Raw genomic sequence first — 26403 nt, 5'->3', positions numbered from 1 at the left:
GGCGTCCGGGAGACCGAGACGCGCTAGGGGCGCGGGAGGAGGGCCGGCGCACGTGGGTGCCGGCGGGCGGGCCGCAGCCGGGTGAGGGGTGGGGGCGGGGTGTGGCTTCTCCGCCTCCCGGGCGAGATTTACATGTGTGTGTGGCGGCCCCAGACTTCCTGCTCTGTTACGCTGCAGGTACGCGCGGGCCGGGCCGGGCGGGCGGTGGGTGAGCCGAGACGCGGGCACCTCCTCACCCGGACGCCACCGCCGGCTCCCGGGCCGCGCCGCCCAGCCTTCCGCCCCGGGGGCTGCTAGCCCGCCCCGGCCGCGCCGAGCGCCCGGCTCCGAGGTGGGGGCGCGCCCCTCTCGGCCTCCCCGGTCATCTCCGCCCTCTGCACCTAGCCTGGCCGCGCGCCCCTGGGCGCCCCCACCGCCCAGGCTCCCCGGAGGGCCGCAGCCATGAGCGAGATGTCCAGCTTCCTCCACATCGGGGACATCGTCTCCCTGTACGCCGAGGGCTCCGTCAATGGCTTCATCAGCACTCTGGGGTGAGTGAGCCGAGTTCGGGCGGGGGGGCGCGGTGGGCCCTGGTGCTAGTTGCGTGCGTCCTGCTGCCTCCCGCCGACAGAGGACCTGGACGTCCCCAGCTTTAAGGAGCGGGGGAACGGCTCGCCTCCTTCTTTCAGAGAAAGGAAGTGAAATGTTTGCCCAGGTAAAGTCGGGCGCCCAGCCGGAGTTGTCAGGAGGCGCCCCACTTCGCGAAGCCTCCACCCTGGCGCTCTCGCCCTTCTTCAGAAGGGGCGGGGAGGCTGAGACTTCCTCTGCAGGTGGTCCCTGTGCGGGGGCAGGTGGGTGGCTGGGGCGTTAGTTGGGGAAAGGCATCCGGGCCTGGAAGTGACCGGCTCTGGGGTGGGGCGGAGCCGTGGGGGGGTGGACAGGCTCAGCCCGGAGTCCTCTAGTAACAGACCTGTCGCACCTTTGAAGGGTCGCACCTTTTCCTCCTAGCTCTCTCCTGTCCTGCGCCCCCCCCCCCCATCACTAGGAGTGTCTTCGCAGCCCTCCCCTTCCAGGCGTCCTAGGTTCCTGCCGGCTGCCCCCTTCTCCCCGCCTCTCCCTGTCAATTTCCTGAGTAGCTCATCTGGCGCCTCTGGGTCCCTGGTCCCAGGATCTCTGGAGCACTTTACCAACATTAATTAATTCTGGCCGCCACCCCCCAGGGTCTGGATAAGCAAGGAATCAATTCAAGTCCCTGGAGAGAGCCAGGCCTGAAGCTGGCATAGGGCAGGGCAAGAATTAGAGCGAATGGGTTTTATCTTCAGAGAGCAGTTGAGTGAGTCGGTGGCGATGGGGGGTAAGAGTGATTTCTCCACCTCTCCAGCCTCAGGGCAGGGCCTATTACCTTTGTCACATTTTCGGTCTGGGGACTTGTGTTAAATGGTCTCATCTTCCCCACCCCACCCAGCCGTTTTATTTTAGGGTAAACCCACCCTCTTCTGCTGACCCTACCCTCATCTGGATGCCAACCAACTGCAAGGTGCCCCCTCCCTGGGGGCTTTGGAGGACAGCCTTGGCACTCTCAGCCCAGGGCTGGCTCACCCTGAGCTGGGGAGGTGGGCATCACCTGGCTCCCTTGGTGTCTTGTTGGGAGTTTAGCTTTAGTCCTGTGGGAAAGATCGGGAGGGTTGGAGGGCTGGCTTAGCCACCGGGGAATGGATGCTGACTTGGAATTCCAGAATACCTGCGCTCCTTATCTCAGCACCCTCCAGGCCTTCTCATTCCCCTCCCCATTCAGATGTGGACTCCCCAGCCCTGCGTCCCCTCCCCGCTACATCTGACTTGTCTTGCTCAGTTTACCAGAGGATGGGGGTGAGCTGCATCCCCCGCACATAGTAAACACGTCCGATAGCGCTGAGGGAAGGAGAAGAGACTGTGGGGACGTGGGGGATGCAGGGGCAGACGGTGGCCCCCTTCCTGGTGTCTGAACAATGCTGGGGGCTTTTGGGAAATGACCATCTTCTCTGTTGCTCTGAGTGCCAGGCTCAGGGCTGAGCACACTGTGGGGGCTTTTTTAGCACCTGGGAGGATCTAACAGAACCAAGGCCGACCACACAGGCCTCATGCCCTCACTAGGGATTCCCTCTATTGCTTTCTAGCACAGCTCCCTCCCGCCCTGGCCCTTCCTGCCCCAGGAAGCTGCTTCCTACAGTCCAGTTTGATTCTGAGGCAGGGCCTGGTGACCGCCCAGAGCTCTTCTACTCCAGGAGCCGGTTCCCAGTGCAAACATCTCCAGGAGCTCCCAACTTCTCGCCGATACACGCCCACCCTCCCGGCACTCCCACCCTCCCAGCCTGGCCTTCTAGCACTGACATGTGCTGGCCCCAACTTCACTTTCTATTTTTTTTTTTTCACCACCCCCTTCACGACCCTGACACTCCAGGTGCACCACCTGGATTGGGATTCCTGGAACCTTCCCCACGCTCTTGCGGTCTGGTGCGCTCTTGCGGTCTTGTCTCGGTCTCTTTACCTTTGCTCCTGTTGCCCCTGCCCTTCAGCCAGTCTCCACCTGAGTAAATCTGACCCACCCTCTCAGACGTGGTACAAAGTGGCCTCCTTTGTGAGCTCCAACCCCCCTCCCCCACCCCAGCAGAATTAACCCCTTTTCCCCTGTGCTTCGCCTGCTTTATACACATTCCTCTCGGGTGTTAATTGTGTTGTTTTACAATTAGTTGAAGGTTTCTCTGTAGGGCCCTCTAACACTGGGAGCTTTGCCAGGATTGACTGATTAATTACCCCATTCATCCACTCAGGCACTGTGCTGGGCACCTTCTCAGAACTAGACTCAGTGAAGGAATGGTTTCTAAACACCATAAGGCATCGCTACTCAAAGTGTATTCCTTGGTCCAGCAGCATCAGCATCACCAAGAAGCTTGTTAGAAAATACAGAATCTCACACCCCTGCCTGTCCTACTGAATCAGAATCTGCATTTTGAGCCCCAGGGGATTTGGAGCCTTAAAGAGAAGCATTGCTCTGTGTGAGTCTCTCTCTGCTCCAGCCTCACCGGAATCTTTCTGCCTCCATCCTCAGCTCTGGTCCCCTTTGCCTTCATCCTGGCTGTTGGTGCCCATGTCTGCGAACCCTGGAGGCTGATTTGACTGAGTTCCCAGGCGATCGCAATGCTCGGTGCCCAAGAGGTGCCCAGTAAGGGCTGGAGAAAATGAATTTGATGAGGACAGGGGCAACGTTGGTGGACAGTGGGACTGGCTCAGCTGGGGGGTGGAAAGGGTGGGGGACATTGGTGGAGGAGGGAGTCTGGGGCAGCTTCAGATTCCAGCCAGGTTCTGCAGAGCCAAGTGGAGGAGGCCAATTAGAGCTGCCTGCGTAATTAGAGCTCCCGGTGAAGATTGTACATTAACTCTGGGTTGGGAGGATGGGAGGGGTCTGGGGAGTGGATCCTGGAGCAGGTTGAGACCTTAGCCGGGAAGGGAAAGCAGGCCCACACCTGTTCTTGGGAGGAGAGCATGGCCAGGGACACTGCCTTGTCCCTCACTCTGGGTGGGAGGCAGCAGAGGCCAGGGCTGCAGCGGCAGGTCAGGGCCACTTCAGGTGAAGGATTTACTATGGCTCCCGGCCAGTGGCTGTGGGGAACCGGCCCTGTGTGCAGGGTAGGCCCCTCAGGGTCTCATGTCCAGTTCCTAGAAGGTCTCTTTTGAGTGCCCAGAGGGGCGGCCCCGAGACCACTGGGGTAAGCTGGGGAGTGCAGGTGAACTGGGTCTTGCAGTTGAGCTCCCAAGATTTGTCAGATTGCCTCTGCCTGCACATGGCTGGGCCTTGGAGCACCATTTGGGGGCTCTCAGGGCCTCTGGACCTGTGTCACCCAGGGCTGGGTGATCACAGGGAGTAGGGTCAGAAGTGACGTTGGGATTCCGTGTCTACCTTCCAGCCGGATCTTCTTCCCCAGGAGGGTGGGCATTGGAGGTCAGGACCCAGAAAATGTGGAGGAAGTCCCAGGTCCCCAGGGTCAGGACCTGCTTTGTCACTAACTGGATGGGTGATTTTGGCAAGGCCCTCCCTCTCAGAGTCTGTTTCTGTCAGCCTGGTTGTCCTCTAAGGTGCTCTGTTTGCACCCGAGAATCTCCCTGTGGGTCTTTAAAAAAAATTCCAGCTCCCATGTCCCATGTCAGACCAACTGTATTAACATTTCTAGGGGTGGGCGTCTGAGGTTTGGATTTTTAAAGCTCCCCAGTGCTTCTAATGTGTACGTGGGGTGGGGGGTCCCTTCTCAGGGCCCTCTCAGGCTGACAGGCTGTGAGGAAGCCTAGCTGTTGGGTCTGCCTGCCCCTTGGTCCAGAGAGCCCATCTCTTAGCCTTCATCAGACTTCATTAAGTCATTCAACAAACATCTAATGAGCACCTACTATGTGCCAGGCACTGTTCTAGTCACTGGGGAATCAGTGGTAACCAAGACAGAGTCCAGCCTGTTCCAGTCTGTACAGCGGAGAGCTGGGAGAGATGGTCTTTAAGGGCCCTTTGTGCCTTAAGGCCCTGAGGCTCATGTGATTCCAGGAGGGGGCGCTGCCCCTCCCGTGCAGACGACATTCCACGGGCAGATTTCAGACCTGCCGTTGGCTTTCACTTAATTGTGATTTCACTGGAATGAGATGTTGGACTTACCCCTGTCCTGTGCCCCAAGGCAGGGTCTCAGCCTCCACTAGGCCAATCCATACAACTCATGTTTTTTTTGAAAATGTATATTTTTTTCTTTCTTTCTTTTTTCTTTTTTAAATGAAAAAATTTTTTTGGCCGTGCCCCGTGGCTTTTGGGATCTTAGTTCCCTGACCAGGGATTGAACCCAGGCCCCGGCAATGAAAGCTCCGAGTCCTAACCACTGGACCGCCAGGAAATTCCCATACATATTTTTTTCCTGATTAAAAAATAATATATGCTCCATGGAGAAAACTTGAAAAACTAAAATAAAAATTATCTGTAATACCACTGTGATTATATTGACAGTCTCTATATGGACTTTCTAGCCTTTTATGCACGCACATATTTACAAAACAGTATCACATTGCACATCTGGCTTTGTATCCTGTCTTTTTGGGGGGAATACATTAAGCTGTATTTTCCCATGCGTGCCAGCCTACGACTGTTGTGGCCACAGAGCATCCCCCGGTATGATGTACCTTCATTTACTTAAGCAACTCTAGTATTGGGCATTCAGCTGGTCTCTAAATTTTTTGCTGTTCCAAACAATCTGCCCTGAACATCCTAGTCCATACATGCCCGAACACTTGTCCAGTTATCCTCTCAGGATAGATTCCCAGAAGTGGAATTCTGAGATCAAAGGGAAGGCACATCTTTATTTATTTATTTATTTTTCCTGCCGCGGCATGCGGCTGCGTGGCTTTTGGGATCGTTCCCTGACCATGGATTGAATCTGGGCCCTCAGCAGTGAGAGCTCAGAGTCCTTACCTCTGGACCACAAGGGAACTCCCAAGGCACATCTTTTACCTTGCTGGCTCTCTCTAACTCTGCACATTACTCTGGTGGCGGAGGAGGTGGAAACGGGGACCCTGCGCCCCGGGGGGTCTGGCCCACTTCACATCACGAGTTTGAGAGTGTTGTGCTAGGGGTGTGGGGAGTAATACCAGCCTCTGCCCTCGAGGTTGGGCCAGGTTGGGCGTGGTGGCTGCAGTGGGGAGGGGGTGAAGTAGAGAGAGGGGTGGTGTGTGGGTTGCCTGAGGACAGGATCAGCCCCAAGGTCCCACCGAGGGACTCCAGGGACCCAGGCTGCATGCAGCTCCTGGACCTTAAAGAATCCTGCTGTAGCCACTTGCTCACACTCTGTCCTGCCCTACGTTCCTGACCCCACGTCCCTTCCCCTCCTCTCCCCTCCCCTCCCCTCCGCTCCCTGACTTGGCCCAGTGGGGCTGTGGGGTGGAGGCTTGGGTTGGAGGTGGGGTGCTGTGCTGGATTTTAGGGTGGGGTCACAGGAGCTTTCTGCTGTCAGTTTAGGGGCAGGTGTCTGGGTTTCAGTTACCCCTGAGCACACGTCTCCTGCAGTCTACCCCGAGGCCTGCTCGCCACACTTCACCCCATGTGGGGCTCCTGCCTGGAAGTGGGGGCTGTGAGGGAGGTGGGAAGGAGGCCTGGGAAGGGGGGAGGAGAGCAGAGCCCAAATCTCCAGTAAGTTCATCACAGGCCTCTGAATGTCAGCTCTGAGCTCCCCGAAGTGCGTCACGCGGGTCACGCCCAGTAGTGGCAGTGGTTCCCAGCAGTTGTGCTTCTAGCCAGCCTGCTGCAGGGAGGACCCCTGGCTTAGTGGGGCTAAGCGATTTGCTGGGGGTGGGGGTGGGGGCCGTAAGCCAGCAGGAGTCCCGCGCGCCACCGGAGAGGAGGCTGCAGGACTCTTCACACCAGGGCAGAGATGAGACTGGGCGCTGACAGCACAGTGTGCCTGGAGTGTGGGCTGGGGGGTGGGGAGGACACACTGCAGAGGGCTTCCCACCTGAGGAGACAGACAGTAGGGACTCCTTGCAGGGGATTGAGTGGGGGAGTAAAATGATCACAGTGGTGTGTAAAGGTACATATTTGTTTGGCTGGCAGGTGGGCAGAGCCAGGAGAGACAGTGAACATAAATCTTAGCCCAGGGGCAGCTGTGCATATTTGGTTCACAAATCCCTCTCCCATCACTCAGCCAGCCAGCCATCACCCGCTTCTTCCAGCCTGCAGGAGAGCCGGCTCTCCGGGGTCCGAGTCTAGAAATGGGTGACCGGGGGGATAGAGGTCATGCGAGGGAGAATTAAGTCTGTGTCTCAGAGATGATGCTGCTGACGATAAACGGACTTCACCGAGTGTTTACAGCTCTGGCCTGTGCTGTCCCTTTGACCCCTTACCACCAACCGGAGGCATATATATAATTTATAAAAGTAGAGAGAGGGACTTCCCTGGTGGTCCAGTGGTTAAGACTCCACATTCCCAATGCAGGGGGCACGGGTTCGATCCTTGGTCAGGGAACTAAGATCCCGCGTTCCACGTGGTACGGCCAAAAAAAAAAAAAAAAAAAATAGAGAGAACCATTTAGAACACCCATATACCCACCACCTAGACTTAATCATTGTTTACATTTTGCCATATTTGCTATGTTTCTTTTTTGCTGAAGTATTTTATGGTAGATTACATGCGTTTTTTTCACCTCTACATCCTTCATTTTACAGGAAATAGGCTATGTTCCTGTGTAACCACAGTGCTGTTATCATACCAATTAGTAATTTCCTAATAGTGTCCGATGCCCAATCCATAGTCCAATACACTCTATTGTTCTCAGTCTAGCCTTGACCGCTGGTTTCTTTAAATTAGGATCTACTCAAGGTCCACGTGTTAATTTGATTCTTATGCCTCTTAAGTCGCCTTTAATCTAAAGCAACGCCCAGCCCCCACCTCTTTCTTCCCCACCTGATAAGGGGGAGGCTGTAGACTTGTCTCACTTTCTGGAGTCATCAGGGCTGCTTTGCTTCTCTGTTTCCCAGAGAGCCCTGCAGGGGTGTGGAGGAGGGCGGCCTGGGCTTCAGGGCTGCCCTGCTAAGGCTCCTCCAGCCTCAGTTACTCTGTCAGGTTTGCAGGGCTGAGAGCCCAGTCCCCGGATGGAGAGCAGGAGAGAGGCCTGGGCAGGGCAAGGCCGACCTGTGAGGGAAGGGTGGGCTGGGTGGCCCAGGGTTGCCCCTCTTCTCGGCTTTTTCTCAGTTCTCTCTTGTGTCTCCTGCTCCCCATCCCTCTTCTCCTTGGCCTAACAGAGACCCCAGGACTTGCCAGAGCCCACCCAGTCCTGAGAGCCAGAAACCCAGGCCTGCGGGCAGAGGCAGTGCCCCGAAGGCTTGTGCCCTGGCCAGGGGCCCTTATTTCTGTCGGGCCAAGTTTAGTCAATTTTGCTGCCTCTCTTCCTCACTGGAGAGGCTCTTGGGGGTTCCCTGAGTGTGTGGCTTACTGTCCTTCCTAGACTTAAGCTCTCTGAAGGGATGAGCCATGCTTGTTTTAAATTCCATATACTGGTCCCTTCGGTGACTCAAAGTGGATCCTTGGTAAAGAAAGACCTGTAGAGGTCAAGTAAATGGATGTTTTTGCAGGGATGCAGAAGTGAAGCTCTTTTCTCCGACGGACCAGTGATCCCAGCCAGTGAACCTGGGTTCCTCTCCCAACATTTCTCCCTACCCTCACCTAGTGGCTGTGACTTGGGTTATTTGAGAAGGGGGAATCCAAGGCCCCCGTCCTCCACCAGCCAATCCCAGTGTTCTGACAGTGCCTGCTTTGGGCGTGGCCTTCTGTGGGTCTAGCCTAGATCTGTGGGGTGGTGGCCAGTGCCCTGGGCTGGGAGTCAGGAGATCTGGGGTCTGGAACTGGCTGTTCTTTAACTTGTTGTGTGACCTGAGCTCGTCAGTTTCCCCCTCCACCCTCTTTTCCAGGCTAGATCAGGGAGGGGCTGTCTGGGGACCCTTTGGGATTTCCCCAGTCTGGTGTCCTCCTCCCTTGACTGCTCCTCTGATAGTCACTTGCCCCACTTCTAGTTCCCTTCTTCCTCCTATTTATCTAATCTTTCTGGACAGCACTGACCCACCCCACTGCCTTTTCCATGGCTCCCACCTGGATCTCAAAGTCCACCCTGGTCAGAATGGGGCCAGCCAGGCCCCTGGATGCATGTGCCTTTCCCTCTTCCTTCAGACCAAGGTCTTGGGGTGCAGACCCCAGGGGCATTTCAGGGACAGCGCCCTTCTCCACATCCTTCTAGAGCAGAGATATCCACCAGCTCCTGCTCAGAGGGTCCAGGGCAGGCCTGCCCACAGGCTTCCTGCCCGACCCTCCCTACCCGTACTACCCCCTCCCCTTGCCCACTCTACTGATGCCCTATTGGGCCCTGCACAGTGCAGGCTCAAACTCATCTTGTGTCACCCAATGGATAGAAGGCTTACAGCAGACTGTCCTCAGGGCTCCTGAGTGTCCACTGGGCTGGGGGGGTGGGGGTTGGGGGGTGGTTTGCACAGGTGAAGGACGTGGCTCCTGTCCTCACAGCACACAGCATGGTGGACGTGAGCTTCCAGAGGGTGGGGACCATACCCAGCACATAATCCCTTTGCAGTAAGATTTTGTTGAACGGATGGAGACCTAGATTGTATAGGTGCCATCAACTGACCAGCTGTGTGGCCCAGGTGGTCCCTTTAACTCAGTGAACGTCACAGTGGACTGTGGTTAAGAATGGAATGAGGTATCGGGTGTAATTTATAAATTAAGTGTTCTGCACAGCGGAGCGTCGGTTTTTCTAAGATGATCTTGGCTGGGGTGCCTTTAGTTAAGGGGCGATGCCTCACGTGGTGGAAACGGGCTGGGAGCTCTGCAGGAGCCTAAGCGCGGCCTTGAAGATGGCAGGACTCGAAGGGGGCTTCTGCGTGTGCAGAGGCGTGGAGGGGGGTACAGCGAGATCAGAGGGCTGGCGGGGCGCGGAAGTAGGCCCTTCCCTGGACCTTGGGCGGAGATGGACGCGCTAAGGAGGGGAGGGGGACAGTGAAGCGACGCGGCAACTTCTCCCAGGAGAACCCGGCTCTGGTTACAGCTCCAGCTGCGCATCGCAAGCCGGACACCAATCCACACAGATACCCCCACCATGAGGGAGAATGGGGGAGCTACTGCCCGGGATGTAGGTGCCACCAGGTGGGGAGGGGTCCTCTGGAGCCGCCTTCCGCGGGCTCCCGGGCGGCGGGGGAGGAAAGCGCGGCCGCTGGTGGCTCGTCCCGCGCCCCGCCCCTCGCGCCCTCCTCCCACCGCCCCCGGGCGCTCCTGGCCCAGGCCCAGAGTCTTGGCAGCGCCTTGCAGGCAGGCAGGGGCGAGGCCGCGTTCGCATCCCCTCCGCGACGCGGCTGGGGCGACGGCCACACACTGGGAGGCGAGTTTCGCTTCTCGGCGGGGGCGGGGCCCGGGCGGGCAGAAAGCGCGCTGCGGCCTCCGCGCGTCAGCTGGGTCTCGGCGGGCCGGGGCGGGGTTTCGGAGGGGCGGGGGCGGGGCGCTCGGCGACCACCTCACTGCCGCTCCCTCTACCCAGAGGGACAGAAGGCCCGGCCGCGCCTTCTGAGGCTCCTCCTCCATCAAAACTTACCTGTCTGCTGTCCCAGCCCTTGCAGCCCATCTCATAAGGGCTTTCCTGCTCATTTGTTAATGGCTTCACGGGACACTCCTCCCATCCCCTCCCGCCTAATAGCACCTTCTTGGGATGCCTCAGTCCTAAGGAGTAGGTTCAGAGGAATGGAGGGGAGGCTTGTGAGGGGGCGCTTGGGGACATTTTGGGACTCTCTAAAACATCCTGCTGCTGGCTGCCTTCTTTGCCTGTGGACTTGGTGGAGGGCTGCCCTAAGCTACAGCTAGGAAATGAAATGATGGGGAGGGCGAGGTGCCATCCCTTAGAGGTTGCAGGGGAGGGGTACAGAACGTTCCCAGGGATGTTGATTTTGCTCATCCAGAACCCACACTTGGAGGAGGGAGGGGGTGGAATGTTGGATCCAGGAGGAAGTTCTGAAAGTCCCATCTTCCTGACCTTGTTTTCCTGAAACCTTGCGGGAGCCCCCTGCCTTTTTTTTTTTTTTTAACCGTCCACGTGGCTTGCTTCTCTGTTCTTACCATTCCTGTCCCCTCTTGGCTGCAGGTCTGGGATGTTTCCTTCCCAACCTTGCTTGAAATTCCCCCCCTGGAGGGCATGCTCCCCTCCTGACCAGTCCCTCCCCTTTTCTAAGTGGCTTCAGCTTGCGCTCCCAAAGCAGTGCCCTGCTTTGTAAACCACTGGGCACTGGGGAGGGGCTGAGTTGGAGACAGCAGGGTTTCAGAAGCTGTGCCAGAGTGGGCGGGGACAGAAGGACATCCACATAATGACCAGGCAGATTTGTGCCAGGGGGATTAGGAAAAGCACGCCAGGCATCCACTTTTGCATGTCTTTTTCCTGCACTTGTGACCCAGGGGAGGGATGGAGGGTTCCGGGGTGAGGATGGGTTTTCCTCAGACAGGGAGTCTCTGGGGAGGTGGCCTACACAGGGCCTTGTGCACTGGTCAAGATGGCGGCTGTGGGGACTACGCCATCCTCTCCTCAGTTGCACCAACTTCCATGATGCCCTATGGCTGTCCAGCACCCCTAGCAGTGCCAGGTGCCAGGCCCTGGCCGAGGCTTCCTCCCCTCCCCTACCAAAACTTACCCATCCTGTGTTTCCTCCCCTCAGGGCTTTGCCAAGAGACAACCAGCTAATCTGATTCACTAATCTCTTACAGGAAAGTCTATGAATTATTCAAGGTTTTGCACAGCTTCTGCCTCTTCTTTCACACCTTGTCTGATTGGCCAAGCTCTGACCTCTCCCTTCCGTGGATGAAATCCACAGATTGGCACCAATGCATATTCCTTATATCATGAACTCTTCTGAGTATGTGACTTGTCTTCCCGAAGAGATTTTAAACTCTCTTAGGGACCTTATCTTTTGCTTCTTGTGGACTTCCCGCAGCAGCTAGTAAAATGATTAATTCACTCAATAGGTATGTCGTGTGTGCCCGCTCTGCACCAGGCAGGTGGTCCAGATGCTGAGGATACAGGAGGAAGCGGAACAGACACATCCCTGTCCTCATGAATCTTCCATCTCAGGTTGGGGGGGATAGGAACCAAAATAAATAAAATATGTAGCAGGCTGGGTGGTGATATGGAGAACAGGGAGGAAGATGAGAAGTGTGGGAGAGAACAGTTTACAGTTTTTAAAAGGATAGGGAGGGAGGGTGTCCATGGGAATGGGTCATTTGAGGCAAGATCTGAAGGAGGTGAGAGAGGGAGTCAGGAGGGTGTCTGGGGCAGAGAGTTCCAGGCAGAGGGAGAAGCCAGGGTCAAATCTCCTGGAATGTTTGAGGAGCCTGGAGGAGGGCTGTGGGCTGGAGCAGAGTGGGCCAGGGGCTGGGGGAGGAGATGAGGTCTGAGAGGTAAGGTGGTAGATCATGTGGGGTCTTTCAGGCCATTGTGAGTTCTTGGGTGGGTGGTTCTCTAAGATGGGTGGTTCTGGAGGGTTCTGAGCAGAGAACTGCCCTGATTTGACTGACCTTTTAAAAGGATCCCTTTTCTGCTAAGTGGGGAACAGGCTGTAGGGAGATGAGAGGGGGGGCCAGGAGACTAATGGGGAGGCAGTTACATCCAGGTGAGAGCTGGTGGGGGGGCCTGGACAGAGTGGTGGTGGCGGTATGATGAAAAGAGGTCAGATTCCATACATATATATATTTTTTAATTTTTAAACTTTTTCAATTAAATTAATTAATTAATTAATTTTAAATTTTTGGCTGCATCGGGTCCTAGCTGCGGCACACGTGCTCCTCGTTGTGGCGTGCGGGCTCCTATCTAGTTGTGGCGTGGAGGCTCCAGGGCTCGTGGGCTCTGTAGTTTGCGGCACGCAGGCTCTCTAGTTGAGGCGCGCGAGCTCAGTAGTTGTGGTGTGCAGGCTTAGTTGCCCCGCGGCATGTGGGATCTGAGTTCCCTGACCAGGGATCGAGTCCGCGTCCCCTGCATTGTAAGGCGGACTCTTTACCACTGGATCACCAGGCAAGTCCCACCATACGTATATATTTTAAAAAATTTTATTGAAGTATAGTTGATTTACAATGTTGTGTTAATTTCTGCTGTACAATAAAGTGACTCAGTTATATATATATATTCTTTTTCCTATTTTTTTCCATTATGGTTTATTACAGGATATTGAATATAGTTCCCTGTGCTATACAGTAGGACCTTGTTGTTTATCCATCCTATATATACTAGTTTGCATCTGCTAATCCCAAACTCCCAGTCCATCCCTCCTCCATCCCCTCCACCGGCAACCATGTCTGTTATCTATATCTGTGAGTCTGTTTTTGTTTCTTAGATAGGTTCATTTGTGTCATATTTTAAAGTCAGATTCCATACATATTTTGAAGATAAAGCCCACAGGGTTTCCTCACAGATTAGGTTTGAAGGGCGAGTGGAAGAGAGGACCAAGGATTGATCCAAGGTTTTTGGCCCAAGCAATTCGGAGGATGGATCAGCTGAGATGGGGAGGACTTCAAGAAGAGCAGGAGCTCAGCTTGTAACGTGCTGAGTTTGCAATGCCTGTGGACATCCAAGTGGAGACGTGGAATGGGCAGTTAGATCTACGAATCTGGAGTTTGGGGGAAGAGGGATGGCAGAGGTGGAGGTGGGAGTCATCAGTGAATGTATAAGTGGTGCTTTGAACCCATGCTTGTGGCCGAGATGACCAAGGGTCAGTGCTGATGGAGAAGGGGAGAGGGCTAAGGACTGAGCTAGAGGCTGGGGACGGGGAAGGGGACCAAGTGAGTCCTCACAGCAAGCTGCCCTCTCCCCTCCCCTCCCTGTCACAGAGAGGTCCCCCACAGCAAACCCCCCCCCCACCATGCTGCTGGGACCACCTCTGTAGAGATGAGAGCTCCAGGGACCTTGGGATCAACCGGAGGTTTAGCACAGCTGGGGCAAGGAGGCTGTGAGGCTAGCTAGGGAGTGGGTGGAGGTCAGATCACAAAAGGCCTTGTTGGCCAATCCAAGGAGGGGAGGCGTAGAAGGAGGCTTTGGAATTAGCTCTGTGGCTTCAGACAAATTATTTAATGTTCAAACCCAGTTTCCTCCTCTGTAAAATGGTGCTCATGACTAGCCCCTTGGGGGAAGTTGGTGAGAATTCAGAGGAAGTGGTTGTGAAGTGCTGAGATAGAGTTGGCCTCTGAAATGGTGGGTCATCATCATCACTTTGTCCTAGAGGCTGGGGTGGCATTGAAGAATGTTAAATGCAGGAATGGGTGGATGGATGGATGAGTGGGTGTCCTCCAGAGACTCAGGATTAACCTCAGCCATGGCTGGAAGGGAGGAATTTCAAGCCCAAGGGTGACCAAAGCAGAGAGTATGAAATGGGCCTGACTGAGGTCGGGAAGGTGCAAGGTTCACTGTCCTGTCTTTGAGACCTGGAGGCCTGTCCCCGTAGTTTGGTGTCTCATAAGCTTCTCTCATCTGTTCATCTTTCTCTAGTCTCTCTCTGCTTCTGTTTCTTATCCTGTTTATCTTTCTGACTCTGTCTTTTCTGTCTCTCCCTTCCTCTCTGTGTCTCTGTCTCTCGGTCCCCTTCTCTCTTCCTCCTCCATCACCTGCTGCCTTTTCAGGTCTGGGCAGGGTCTCAAGGCTATGACAGGAGTTATATCCGCAGTGTGTGACAGCCCAGACTGGCAGCAGATCCCCATGGGACAGCTCCAGCTGGGGGGTCGGGGGTGGGCTGGGTGTGTCTCTGAGCTTTTTGTGGGGTCTCCCCCATCCCCACCCAAGAGACCTCGCCTTTTAACAGTGGTGCCAGGAAAGGGGATGACCTGATGGCAGGGGGTTGTCAGTGATGGAGAAGTTTCTTTGTTTTTTGTTTTGTTTTTTTAATTGAAGTATAGTTGATTTACAATGTTATGTTAATTTGTGCTGTACAGCAAAATGATTCAGTTATACATATATATACATTCTTTCTTTCTTCATATTCTTTTCCATTATGGTTTATCACAGGATACTGAATATAGTTCTCTGTGCTATACAGTAGGACCTTGTTGTTTATCCATTCTATATATAAAAGCTTATATCTTCAAACCCCAGCCTCCCACTCCATCCCTTGAGAGGTTTCTTTGGAGGCCTCCCTGGTGCCCTGGAACCCCCTGCCCTGAAGGAGGGACGCCTGGGGAGGTGGGTGTCTTCTTTCTGCTGACCCAGCTGCCTTGTCCTCCAGGTTGGTGGATGACCGCTGTGTCGTGGAGCCCGCAGCTGGGGACCTGGACAACCCTCCTAAGAAGTTCCGAGGTGAGACCTCTGCTCCCCCCACTAACTCCCCTCCCTCTCCTGGCTGCTGAGTCCTGGACCTCGGACAGAACCTATTCAACCCAGGGGCCCAGTGGGCGGGTTAGGCAATGTGCCGCCCACAGCCCCCTCGCACTGCCGTCTGCGGAACCCCCATCAGCTTGAACGATGCCATCTCGGCAGGATGGCCTCTGCCTTCATTTTCCGGGGCCACACCCCACTTCTCAGGGGCACACCCACTTCTGGCTGGGGGCCCATTCTCCCCAGACCTCCCCACCACCCACAAGGCTTTCTTTGTCTGTGTGACTGGGCGTTTTCTGAGGGAACAGGGGAGGAAAAGAGAATCTCCTCAGGTGTTAGGAGGCCCAGGGTGAGAGCCCTTCTTTGTGCCGCATGGTGAGGGGGTTGGACCCCATGGTCCCCGGGCAAGTGCCTTCCCTCTCTGTGTCCTCCGAGGTCAGTGGGCTCCTCAGCCCCGCCCCACAGGCCCAGGGGCCCTCGTGAGGATGAAATGATATCCTGCTGTCACTGCGCCCCACAGGGGAAGGTGTCATTGTGGTGATTACTTGTGAGGCTGAGACAGACAGGCAGATGGAGCCTGGGTGTGGTGGGCAGGTTGGGAGCAGGCAGGAACACGCCAGGCCATGCCACCTCGGCTGCCCACGTGGCTGCTCCTCTGGGGAGAGATCAGCTGGGATTGTCCTCGAGAGGGATGCGGTTGAGGGAGGGGAGTGGGATTCAAGACAGTCCTGTGGCATCCTTGGCGCTCTCTGTCTGCTGGGGGTCTTGCCTATCTGTCGGAGTGTGGAGGAGATAGAAGGGCTCCTCCCAGGCTGCAGGGGGGCCCCACATCTACTGTTCTGCTTCCATCGTGTGCCTCTGAGTGGGGTCTTAGGTCAGGACGTGCCTGGCTCTGTGGGGCCCGCCTCTGGCACTGGACCTTCCCCACCACCGCAGACCCCTCTGTCCTGCCCCATCTGGCCGCACTGCCTCTCACCTCATCCCTTACCCCTGGCCCCTCCCTTGTTCCCTCTAGCCACACCAGGCCCGCTGCTTTTCCTCATATTTATTAGCCATGCTCTGGGTAAAGATGGGGGTTTGGGATGGTCGTGTGGGCTGCCTGCTTGGAGGTACAGCTCTGGCACCTTCCTGGAGCCAGAAATAAGAGAGCTTTGATTTCTGCTCTAGCTGAGGGTTTTGGGTGAATTCTTGGGAAGAACTTAGAATGGAAGAGAGTGGTTGAGGTCCCAAGGCTGGGCTGTGCCAGGGCAGGGAGGGGACCGGGGCTGAAAGGAGAAGGTGGGTGGTGTGTCTCGGTGTGTGCAGTCAGCTGTGTGGCGTGATCGGTGGTGACAGGGAGGTGGGTGTGGCAGAGGAATATTTGCCCTCGAGTTCCGGTAGACAGAGTTTGGGGCCAATTTTTGACAACAAAACAGCTACTTAGCAGAACAAGTGCTCCTTTGACTTCTTGTCCTCCTCCCACTCCCTCCTTTCTCTTCCTCTTTATTTTCCCAAAGCCCGTGAGCAGGGCCCACCCCAGCGTCGGGGGCTGCTCCGTGGTCCCCGAGGCTGTGCTGGGCCCCACCAGCTCCGGGAGATGCCAGAGGGCCTCAGCCTCCAGCCTCCTCCCCACCCACCCTGCTCCTGGCCTGGCCTGGCCTGGGTGTCTTGGTGAGGCGGGCAGAGGCCCCTCTGGACCCCCTGTGGCCCAATGTGGACCTGAGAAGAGCCCACCTTCTGGGACAGAGCCAGGTCTCTGTGCAGCCCCTTGGCTGGCGAGTAAGTTGGAGCGTGAGAACCTGGGACAAGAGACACAGACTCCAACCTCTTCAGCTTTGAGGTTGAAGCCCAGAGAAGAGAAAGATTGAGCTTGGCCTCCAACCCTGGAGTCCCGGTTCTCATTGTTCCATGTTTCTCCTGCAAACAGCCCCGCCCTGGAGGGAGGTCCCAGCAAGGGCGTGGGGACCATGGCAGGCATTTTAGAACTTGGTCGGAGCTCATCAGAGATGGCCAGGGTGTCCTGAGGCCACCCTGGGGTGGGCCCGGCCTTGGCTGGGAACTGTGGTGTCTCCCTCTCTCCCCGCACGGCTCATGCCTCCTTCACCTGCTGACCCCGGAGGCCCCCAGGCTGGGTCGGCCAAGCCTGTGAAGCCCCCGCCCTGCCTCCATCAGCCTCTGATTAGCTCCCTGTTTGTGGTTTCAGCTCCTGCACCTTCCAAGGCCATCCCAAGCCCCGACATGTTCAGGGAATTTTTTCCAGAGTTTGCAGGGCCCTGGGAGGCCCAGGCTGCCAGTGCCCCAATGTGTAGGGCACCCCACGCCAGCGCAGCCTCCCTGACCTCCGCTTTGTTGTAGGGGTCTTGGGTTATGGCTGCTCAGAGTCCTGCTCTCCTGGCCGGGCCGGGTCTGGGCAGGTCCCCTCCCACAGCATGGGTGCGGGAGACCCATTGCAGGACGCACCTCCCCATCCACCTGGGAAGCTCAGTGCTCACACCCCCGGCTAAGGCGACCCCACGAAATGTGTAGCAGTCACTTACCCACATAGTGGGCAACAGGTGCCGGGGAGGGGGCTGATGAGGGGACCTCCCTATGCTTGAACCCTGGGTGCCCTCCGCCCCCAGCCTCATGCCTCTGCTCTACCTGCCCATCTTCCAAGCCCGGTTTATTGTTACTTTTATTAAGATCCACTTCAACTACTAAAACGAAAAAGTAAGGAGAAAGATAACACACACCCATGCACCCACTACTGAGCTCTCTCAAATCCTTTTTCCTGCGTTTATTTCAGGTCTTTTTCATTTTTAAAGAGATAGCATCTTATGCATTTAGCCAAAGCCCCTTGTGTCTTCCCCTGACCTCTTTCTCTTCCCCGTCCCCAGAGGCAGACACTCTCAGAAATTGGTATGCCTCATTCAGGGGCCTATTTTTATGCTTTTGCTTTAATACGTAGAGATATTTCTATGATGAATTATATAGGGTATTCTTTTCCATTTTTCCAACGCTGTATGTTGAAGGTAGCCTTCTGTACAAATCTTTCTGCACTTTTTTTGTCGGTGGCTTCTCTTGTTGCGGAGCACAGTCTCTGGGCACGTGGGCTTCAGTAGTTGTGGCACATGGTCTCAGCATTTTGTGGCTCACGGGCTCTAGAGCACAGGCTCAGTAGTTGCAGCGCGTGGGCTTAGTTGCTCCGCGGCATGTGGGATCTTCCCGGGCCAGGGCTCGAACCCGTGTCCTCTGCACTGGCAGGCAGATTCTTAACCACTGCGCCACCAGGGAAGTCCTCTGCACTGTTTCTGAGACTTATCTGTATTGACCCGCGTGGCTCTAGTTCATCTGTTTAATTGCTATGTAATATTCCACTGAGTGAGTAAACTGCAGTCCTTTTATTGGCTCCCCTGTCGATGGGCATTTATCTCATTTGCAGTTTTTGGCGATTGCCAACAATGCTGCAGTGAGCACCCTGTACACGTATGTCTCCCTGGGCTTGCGGGCAAGAGATTCTTGTGTGTGTTCCAAGGGAGGGTGACCTGGGTGAGAGGCATCTCTCCCGTCTTGCTAGGAACGGCCCTGCCGCCTTCCATGGGGGCTGTGAGTGTTCACCCCCACCCCTCGCCCCCGTTCACCCCTGCCAGACTGTGGGTGCATGGGGTGGGGGTGCCCTTGCTGCACCCCTATCCTGGCTACACTTGGTTTTGTCCCACTTAAATGTCTTCCAGCCCGCTGGGTGTGAAATGCCATCTCACTGTGGTTTTACTTTGCATTCCTCTGACTACTAGTGAGACATCTTTTCATATGTTTATGGGCCACTTAAAATCTTATTCTTCATCTTTTTTTTTCCTTTTTATAAAAGTAATACACACACAGGCTCTAGGATCCAGATGGGAGCATCCCATCCCACCCTCACTCACCTCCTGTCCCCGTCTCCAGGGACAACCCTACGAGAGAGAATCCGACTAGGTAGTTTATTCATCCGGTTACACCTCAAAACGTTGTGCAAACATCCATCGAGAATCTGCTCCCACGGCCCTCTCCCATCTCCACTGTTGTCCCTCCAGGTAACCACTTTCTTTAGTTTCTTACGCATCCTTGTGGTCCTTAATGTAACTGCAAACATATGTTCAGACTTCCCCGATTTTCTTACACTGGGGTAACATTCTATATGCACTGTTCTATTCTTTGCTGTTTTTACTTTATGAGTCTTACTGTGGATAGATCCTACTGGAGATCTTTCCATATTAGTATATAGATATCTTGAACTCTCTTTCTCTCTCTTTTTTTCATTTAAAAACTCATTTTTGTCCATATCCTGGACAACTGTGAAAACAGTGTTCCTATGGTTTACATAGTTTTAAGCATTTCAAAAATATTTTTTTTCAACTGTGGTGAATAGCCACGTGAAGTTCACCATCTTAACCACTTTTAAGTGTACAGGTCAGTGGCATCAGCCACAGTCTCATCAGCCATCACCGCCGTCCATCCACAGAACTGCTTTTCCTCTTGTAAAACTGAAGCTCTATATCCATTAAATAATAACTCCCCACTCCCAACCCATCCCTCACCCCAACCACCGTCCGACTTTCCGTCTATATGAATCCGACTAGTCTTAAGTACCTCACATGAGCAGAATCGTACCTTATTTGTCCTTTTTGGCTTATGTCACTTAGCATAATGGCTTCAAGGTTTACCCGGATTGCAGCCTGTGTCAGGGTTTCTGACCCTCCCCCCCCCACAGCTCCATAGCTGTCCTTCATGTGGCTCCATCGTAATTTATTTAACCAGTCCCCTCTGATGGGCACGTGGGCTGTTTCTAATCTTTATCATTCCTGACAGTGCGGTGAAGACCCTTGTCCCTTGTCATTTTGTACAAATGCAGCTGTGCTCTTGGAATGAAGGACCCGTGGGGAGATTGCTGTGTCCAAGGGAGGGGGCATCTGTGGCTCTGATCTTTTGTCTTGCACCTTGTCCAACAGTGTAATAAGAGAAAGCAAAGCCATTCACTCTTTTCATCGTTTCTTCTGCTTGCTACCCCAGGTTTTGCTTATTCCAGGAGAGTTTCTCTCTTGGCCCATCCCTCCACTTTCTCCCCTCCCCCTGCCCCCAGCAGCATGCTGTCGCTGTTGTAGATTCTCCATCGTCACCTTTATTAACCCAAGTATCATAGTCACACCTTAATTTCTCATCCTGTCAACTCCTGCAGTGCTCTGCCTCACGTCTGCCTTCCACCAACCACGCACCCTTTTAGTTTTACATCAAGACTGAATAAGCTTTGCATTCTTTTCTGTAACCACAATGGAGTCTTCGGTGTTCTATAAGTTGAGTCTAAATGTTAAAGATTAGAAACAGATGTTTACATGATTTATACAGAGTTTATGTGTAATTGTGGCTGGATAACTTTATTCCCTGTGCTCTGTTCTTGTCTCGAATCTCCTGCTAGTGCTTTGCAACCTTGGTTGGGCAGCAGAACCATTTGGGATCAGGGGTGGGGGTGGGGTGTGCCTTTCACGATGCATATCTGCAGGCCTTGCCCCCTACCAAGATCTATGGGGGAGCTGAGAGTTTGTATTTTTTAAATCTCCCCCCGCCGCGGATGATTCTATGCAGTGGTAGTGAGTTTTGGAGTATTGCATACCTTAGTTTCGGGGAATGTCAACTGACTTTAATAAAGGAATATCCTCTTGTCTAAAGCCTCACCAGCCCTGTGTCCCCGCACCCACAGGTGCATTCCCCCCAGCACACACAGTCCTTATGGTAGGACACCCCCCCTGGACCCAGACTTTTCTCTTGGCCTTTGCGGCTGCTGGTCCTGCGTGGGCCCGGTCTCCTGGCTACCCTTTCACCCTCTGTCCTCTCTGCCCTTCTGCCCCACAGTTTGGTGAGAAGGAAGGTTCTGGCCCCTCTTGGGTTTTGGACAGGGCCGCCTTTGGGCAAAGAGCACAGCAGAGTAAAAGCATGGAGATGTGCATTGCTCATAGGGGTGGGCCACAAACATTTTAGAGGGCTCAGATCATTTATTCATTCAACAAGCATTTTTTTTTTGACTTGTGTTTCTCTTCTTTTTTTAAAACCATTTTTAAAAGTTGAAGTATAGTTAATTTACAATGTTGTGTTAGTTCCAGGTATACAGCACAGTGATTCAGTTATACATAATGTGCGTGCGTGTGTGCGTGTGTGCGTATGTGTGTATATATTCCTTTTCAGATTCTTTTCCATTATAGGTTATTACAAGATATTGAATATAGTTCCCTGTGCTATACAGTAGGTCCTTGTTATTTATCTATTTTATTTTTTATTTTTTTCTCAGGAAAGAAGTTTTATTTCCAAACCCCTAGGAAGGCATTACAAATAATGGAGATAGAAACCCAAATTAAACCCTGAAACAAACAGATGGCTGGATACGGTGGGCCTGCAGGAGCAGAAAGTAGCAGAGATGTGTTCTAGACAGGGACCTCACCCTGGAGCCTGAGTCTGTATATTAATGTGACTGTTCTGGGGAAAGGGAGTTGGGAATCAGAAATCCTCACCCCACCAACCCCAGTGTTGCCCGGGATGGTTGGGAGGAAGAGGAGGCAGCGTGTGAGGGCAAAGACGTCGCCAAGTCTGACCTTGGCATTTACTGCCTGCTCTGATCCCCAACATTCCATAAATAAGTTACCCTGCATATCTCAAGTTGAGCTGGGAAGCAAGCAAAATAGCCCCAGCCTCTGAACGTGGAGGCAAGGCAGCCCGGCACTGAGCGGGGCTACAGGAGGACACAGTTGGACTCTTGCTTCGGCCTTTGCCGATGCTCGGCAGCTGGGCGTCCAAATGCGGCTCCTCTCCCCTGCGGTGACAGGGCCCGTGCTGACGCGGGCTGGGCTGCTTGGTGCTGTTGGTACGCCTCTTGGTCTAGTTGCTGGGCCAGCTCCAGGTCGCTAAGACCCAGTGTGCCTCGCGACGGCTGCTGCTGCTGCAGGGACAAGGCGATCAGGTAGTCCTGGTCCACCTGCTGCTGCTTTTCTGGGGAGCCACTCCCACCTTCTCCAGGTCCCTTGCCCAGGGATTGACTTAGGTGAAAGTCAGAGTCACAGAAACAGCTGTCTCCGTCCACGTTGTGCAGGCTCTCCCACACCACTTGCTCCTCCTGTAGAAAGCCCTGGTCGGTGACCAGTAGGTACAAGTGACCCTTGTGCTTAGTCATAGTGCTAAAGTGGTTGTTCCGGAAAAAGACGCTAAGTTCGCCCTCCTTGGCAGCTGTTGTTAGCTCACACAGACCATGGTAGGTCAGCTGTGTGGCGGTGGTCTCCAGGAACTGCTCTGCAGTCAGGCCTTCTGTCACGAGGTTGGTGTCACTGGAGTGCTTGCAGGTGATGATCTTCTCTACCAGTTGGTTGTAACTCAGTTTCCCAACTGCACTCACAGCCTCAGGACTCTGTGGATCAACAAGCCAGCCATGGTACAGAGGTATGCCTAGTGGGTCAAAGACACTGCACTCAGGTGTATACTCAAAACCAGAGACACCTGTGAATAGCACATTGACATCCAGACCTGTGGCCAGTTTAGGCAGCACTGTCATTGCATCGTCCACATTCTGCTGAAAATTAAGCTGAAGTCCTTCTGACTTCTCCTGGGGCTTGATGGACAGAAGGCAGTCTCCAAGATGGGCCGTGAGCTCATCTGATGTGATCACTTCCTTCTGAGGTGGCAGCTTCTATTTATCTATTTTATATATAGTAGTGTGTATATGTTAATCCCAAACTCCTAATTTATCTCTCCCCCCAACCCCCCCCCCCCACATCCCCTTTGGTCACCATAAGTTTGTTTTCTGTGTCTGTGAGTCTCTTTCTGTTTTGTAAATAAGTTCATTTATGTCATTTTTTTAGATTCCATATGTAAGTGATATCATATGCTATTTGTCTTTCTCTGACTTACTTCACTTAATATGATAATCTCTAGGTCCATCGATGTTGCTTCAAACGGCATTATTTCATTCTTTTTTATGGCTGAGTAATATTCCATTGTGTATATATACCACATCTTCTTTATCCATTCATCTGTTGATGGACATTTAGATTGCTTCCATGTCCTGGCTGTTGTAAATAGTGCTGCTATGAACCCTGGGGTGCATGTATCTTTTCAAATTAGAGTTTTCTCCTGATATAAGCCCAGGAGTGGGATCAACAAGCATTATGTGACATATGTATAAAGGAGGCATGAAGCAGGGCCCCGTCTCTGTGATCTGCTCCCCCAGGGGCCCCTGTCCAGGTTCCCAGCACAACCGTCTTCCTGTGTTTCTGCTGCGGGAGCACTGCTGATTGTGGAGGCACTGCGGCCTGGGGGGGGTCTTAGAGGCTGTGAGCCCAGCCCTGTGCCCTCCTGGGATTCCCTCCTGTGACGGGGAGCTCACTGCCTCCCAGCACAGCTCATGCTATCGTCAGGCCCAGTCCCCGTGCCAGCGTTTCACCGGGACCCAGAATCCTCTATCCCTTCACATCACACTTTAGAATAGGATTTTCCAACTCATGCCTCCTTTCCAGAAGTAGAAAAATCTGACATCCTTTCTGGAGTTTGGGCTTATGAACATCATTGATGCTTTATCTGTGTCCAGAATAAAAATCAGGTAATAAAGAACCTGTTTCTGGAATTTTGATTGGCGCTCTCTTAGGTTGAGTTCCCTAGAAGCAGAGTCTACAAAGGGAGAATTATTGAGGAGGGGTCCCAGGAGGAGTGTGAGGGAGCCGAGCAAGGAGGTGGTTTCAGGGGAAGAGAGGCCTCAGGCTGATCCCACAGGGACCACTGCAGACGGTCCCCTCCTCCTGCCAGTGGATGGAGGACACCCCTTGGGGGGTGGGGGGAATGTAACTTCCCAGGCATCTGTGGGCAAGATGGGGGTGGGCCAGAGAAGGATGCTGATGTGAACGGTCAGCTGCCAATGTCCACAAAACCTGGACACAGACAGGGCACGGGGTGGTGGCCCAAGGGCCTCTGATAAATCTCCTGTGCGGAAGAGGGCACACGTCCGCCTCTCAGGTGAGATCCCACTCTCAGACCTGCTTCTGGGCCCCTCCATTCTACTCAGCACAATCCAGGATGCTCTGAGTTCCACGGGGGTCTTCTGACCACGGGGTGGAGAGGGGTGAGGAGAGCAGAGGTGGGCGTTGGGGGCAGGGCTGCAGGCCAGGGTTTTCCCCTGAGCCCCGCATGAACCGAGCTCCCTCCTTTTGCCCTCCCTCCTCAGACTGCCTCTTCAAGGTGTGTCCCATGAACCGCTACTCGGCCCAGAAGCAGTACTGGAAGGCCAAGCAGACCAAGCAGGACAAGGAGAAGATTGCCGACGTGGTGCTGCTGCAGAAGTTACAGGTGTGTGCGCGCAGGTGTGTGTGCGCAGGTGTGTGCGTGCGCAGGTGTGTGCCCTGTCCCAGGGCACATGGCTCAGTGAACTGTGGACTGCACTTCAGCTGCCAGCCAGGCCTTCAGCTGGACACCACAGTGCAGTGAACGACCTGTGCAGCTGTACGTGGAGTTACCAGGGGCTCCTAGAGACAGTGGCTCCAGCGAACCTGATTTAAGAACTAGTCTTAACCTCTCCCCTCATTTTATAGAGTTGGAGCCTGGGGCCCTTCAAGGGGACTGGGCCATTGTGGTCATCCTACGAGTTGGCAGTGGGGCTTAGACGGTCCCTGGGTCTCTGGCCGACCTTGGTGTGTGGTGTGAGGGCCTGGGGTTGCTCTCAGGCCTCTCAGTTTACATCCTGGGTGGTTCTCTCTGGACAGAGCTCAGGGCGTCCGGCCCAATCCCCATGGAAAAGAGAGTGGGAGGCTTGGCTGTGGTCAGCAACGTTGCAGCCTGCTTCTGAGACCCTCCCCCGGGCCTGGGGCCCTGCCCCGCATCAGGCAGACCTTGCTTCCCGATATCCCCTTCTCTGGGGAGGTGGTGGGAAATGGGGAAAGGGTGGGCCCCAGGGCCCCACCCCCCACCCCACAGCTGTGAACTGGGCTGGAAAGAGGGGGCTGGGTGTGGGCTGCTGAGCTCTGTTATAAATGAGGCCGTCTCTCATCCTGGGCTGGGGGCTGTCACAGCTTCTTCCTGCTGCTGCCACAGGCCCAGGCTGAGCTGTGGATCTGGCTGGGCGTAGGGCATTCACGCGTGCGCAGACACCCAGAACCACACGTGGTCACACAGCCGTAGACTGTAGGTTTGTGGAACGTCACGTGGTACCTGGCATGGCTCCCCAGCAGCCATCCTCCCACCAGCCTCCGGCATGAGGCCCGGATAATGGGACTGAGGAGATGAAAGGGGCAGAGGGGCCACTGCTCTCAGAGACAGCCGGTCTGATGGAGGAGACAGAGCCCCCACCTCCAGGACCCCCCAATCTGATGGAGGAGGCACAGTGTATCCTTGGGCAGCTTCCAGTCTAATGGGACAGAAGAACCTAAAAAGGTGTCCTCAATGGGATGCAAACCAAATCCTGGAGGCATCAGGGTTGGATCTGTCAGAGTTGGATGTGGCTCATCAGGGAAGGCTCCCTGGAGGCAGTGGGCTAGGAGCACACACAGTTTGGGGAGGGAGGGTCACAGAGGAGTGAGGGTGGAGGGGGAGGAGGAAATGGCGCCAAGCACACCTGCCGGCATCTGGGCTGGGCCAGGGGTCCCCTGTTAGGGCACCAGGAGTCTGGTGAGGCAGGGGAGTGAGGCACAACCTTAGGTTATCTGCTGGGGATGTTGGGGCGTAGGGGGCTCACAGGTCTGCTGGCTGCCCCCTCTAGAGGGAGGTGGTGAGGAGGGGCCCGAGGGGAGGGATCTGGTGCCGCGGGCTGCGTGCTGTACACACTCTGAGCCTCGTTCTCTCGTTGGTAGCAGGAGGAACAGGCCAGATGGCCTCAGGAGGGTCACTCTGGGCGCAGTGCTAGGACCTGCGTGCGTGTGGGGGGGTGGGAAGATGTGTCCCTCCAGGAGCAGGCCTCTGGGCCCGCCCTCCACCTCTGTGTGCGTCTGTGCAGCATGCGGCCCAGATGGAGCAGAAACAGAATGACACGGAGAACAAGAAGGTGCACGGGGACGTCGTGAAGTACGGCAGTGTGATCCAGGTGTGACGCCGGGGCAGGTGTGGGGGTGAGGGGTGCCAGTGCCATGGCACCGCCCAGCCCGGGACTGTCTCTGTGACTGTGCGTCTGCCTCTACGTGTGCCCGTTGCTGTGTGGCCTGAATGGCTGTGTGCACGGGTGTGTGATCAGCACTGTGGCCACCAGCACAGATTCTGGAGCCCCGAGGTCCGGGTTCACATCTTGGCTCTGTGACCTGGGCAAGTTACTTCACTTCCCTGGGCCTCTGTTTCCCCAACTGGACAATCAGGCCAGTGATAGTACTTCCCTCTGGTTGCCGTAAGGTTCCTCGAGCTAATACTCGTAGGGTGTTTAGAACAGCGCTAGCTCTTTGTGTGATCACCCGGGTGCTGGACTGGGTGTGTGATTGTGCGTGTGGCCATGTTTGTCTCGGTCTGTGTGTCCCAGGGTCCAGTGTGCCCCCCTTTCTGATGGGCTGGCCTCCTGGGGTGACCTCACCCCCCTGCCCCCCCCACTACTTGG

The 26403-nt window shown here is 54.8% G+C and overlaps 2 protein-coding genes across 5 annotated transcripts in view; one reads left to right on the top strand and one right to left on the bottom strand.

The window, feature by feature from the left end:
* Nucleotides 1–316: 316 nt before the first annotated feature.
* Nucleotides 317–26403, top strand: part of ITPR3 (inositol 1,4,5-trisphosphate receptor type 3) — a 65904-nt gene continuing 39817 nt past the window's right edge. For all 4 annotated transcript variants that reach the window (XM_061196385.1, XM_061196383.1, XM_061196384.1 and 1 more), the window contains exons 1-4: nucleotides 317–530; nucleotides 14779–14849; nucleotides 24058–24179; nucleotides 25819–25905. In XM_061196385.1, coding sequence (XP_061052368.1) covers nucleotides 442–530; nucleotides 14779–14849; nucleotides 24058–24179; nucleotides 25819–25905 — 369 coding nt within the window. In that variant the 5' untranslated portion in view covers nucleotides 317–441. The remainder of the gene's footprint in view (nucleotides 531–14778; nucleotides 14850–24057; nucleotides 24180–25818; nucleotides 25906–26403) is intronic.
* On the bottom strand, nucleotides 21557–23889 carry LOC133094895 (ubiquitin carboxyl-terminal hydrolase MINDY-1-like). The gene is made up of 3 exons (XM_061195639.1): nucleotides 23777–23889; nucleotides 23624–23693; nucleotides 21557–22530 (listed from the first exon to the last, which is right to left on the bottom strand). The coding sequence occupies exons 1-3, from the start codon at nucleotides 23887–23889 to the stop codon at nucleotides 21583–21585; spliced, it is 1131 nt and encodes a 376-aa protein (XP_061051622.1). The 3' UTR covers nucleotides 21557–21582.

Source organism: Eubalaena glacialis, chromosome 7 (genome assembly GCF_028564815.1).
Source record: "Eubalaena glacialis isolate mEubGla1 chromosome 7, mEubGla1.1.hap2.+ XY, whole genome shotgun sequence".
NCBI classification, from domain to species: Eukaryota; Metazoa; Chordata; class Mammalia; order Artiodactyla; family Balaenidae; genus Eubalaena; species Eubalaena glacialis.
Note: the sequence above shows the minus strand (reverse complement) of the source record. Positions and strands in the feature narration are given on the sequence as shown.

Coding starts and splice junctions, on each gene's coding strand:
- LOC133094895 (XM_061195639.1), bottom strand. CDS start 23,889: ATGGAGGGGCCCAGAAGCAGGTCTGAGAGTGGGATCTCACCTGAGAGG. Junction 23,694..23,776: donor GGGCCACCACCCCGTGCCCT/GTCTGTGTCCAG, acceptor TCTTGCCCACAG/ATGCCTGGGAAGTTACATTC. Junction 22,531..23,623: donor ACTGGCAGGAGGAGGGGACC/GTCTGCAGTGGT, acceptor ATAGATAAATAG/AAGCTGCCACCTCAGAAGGA.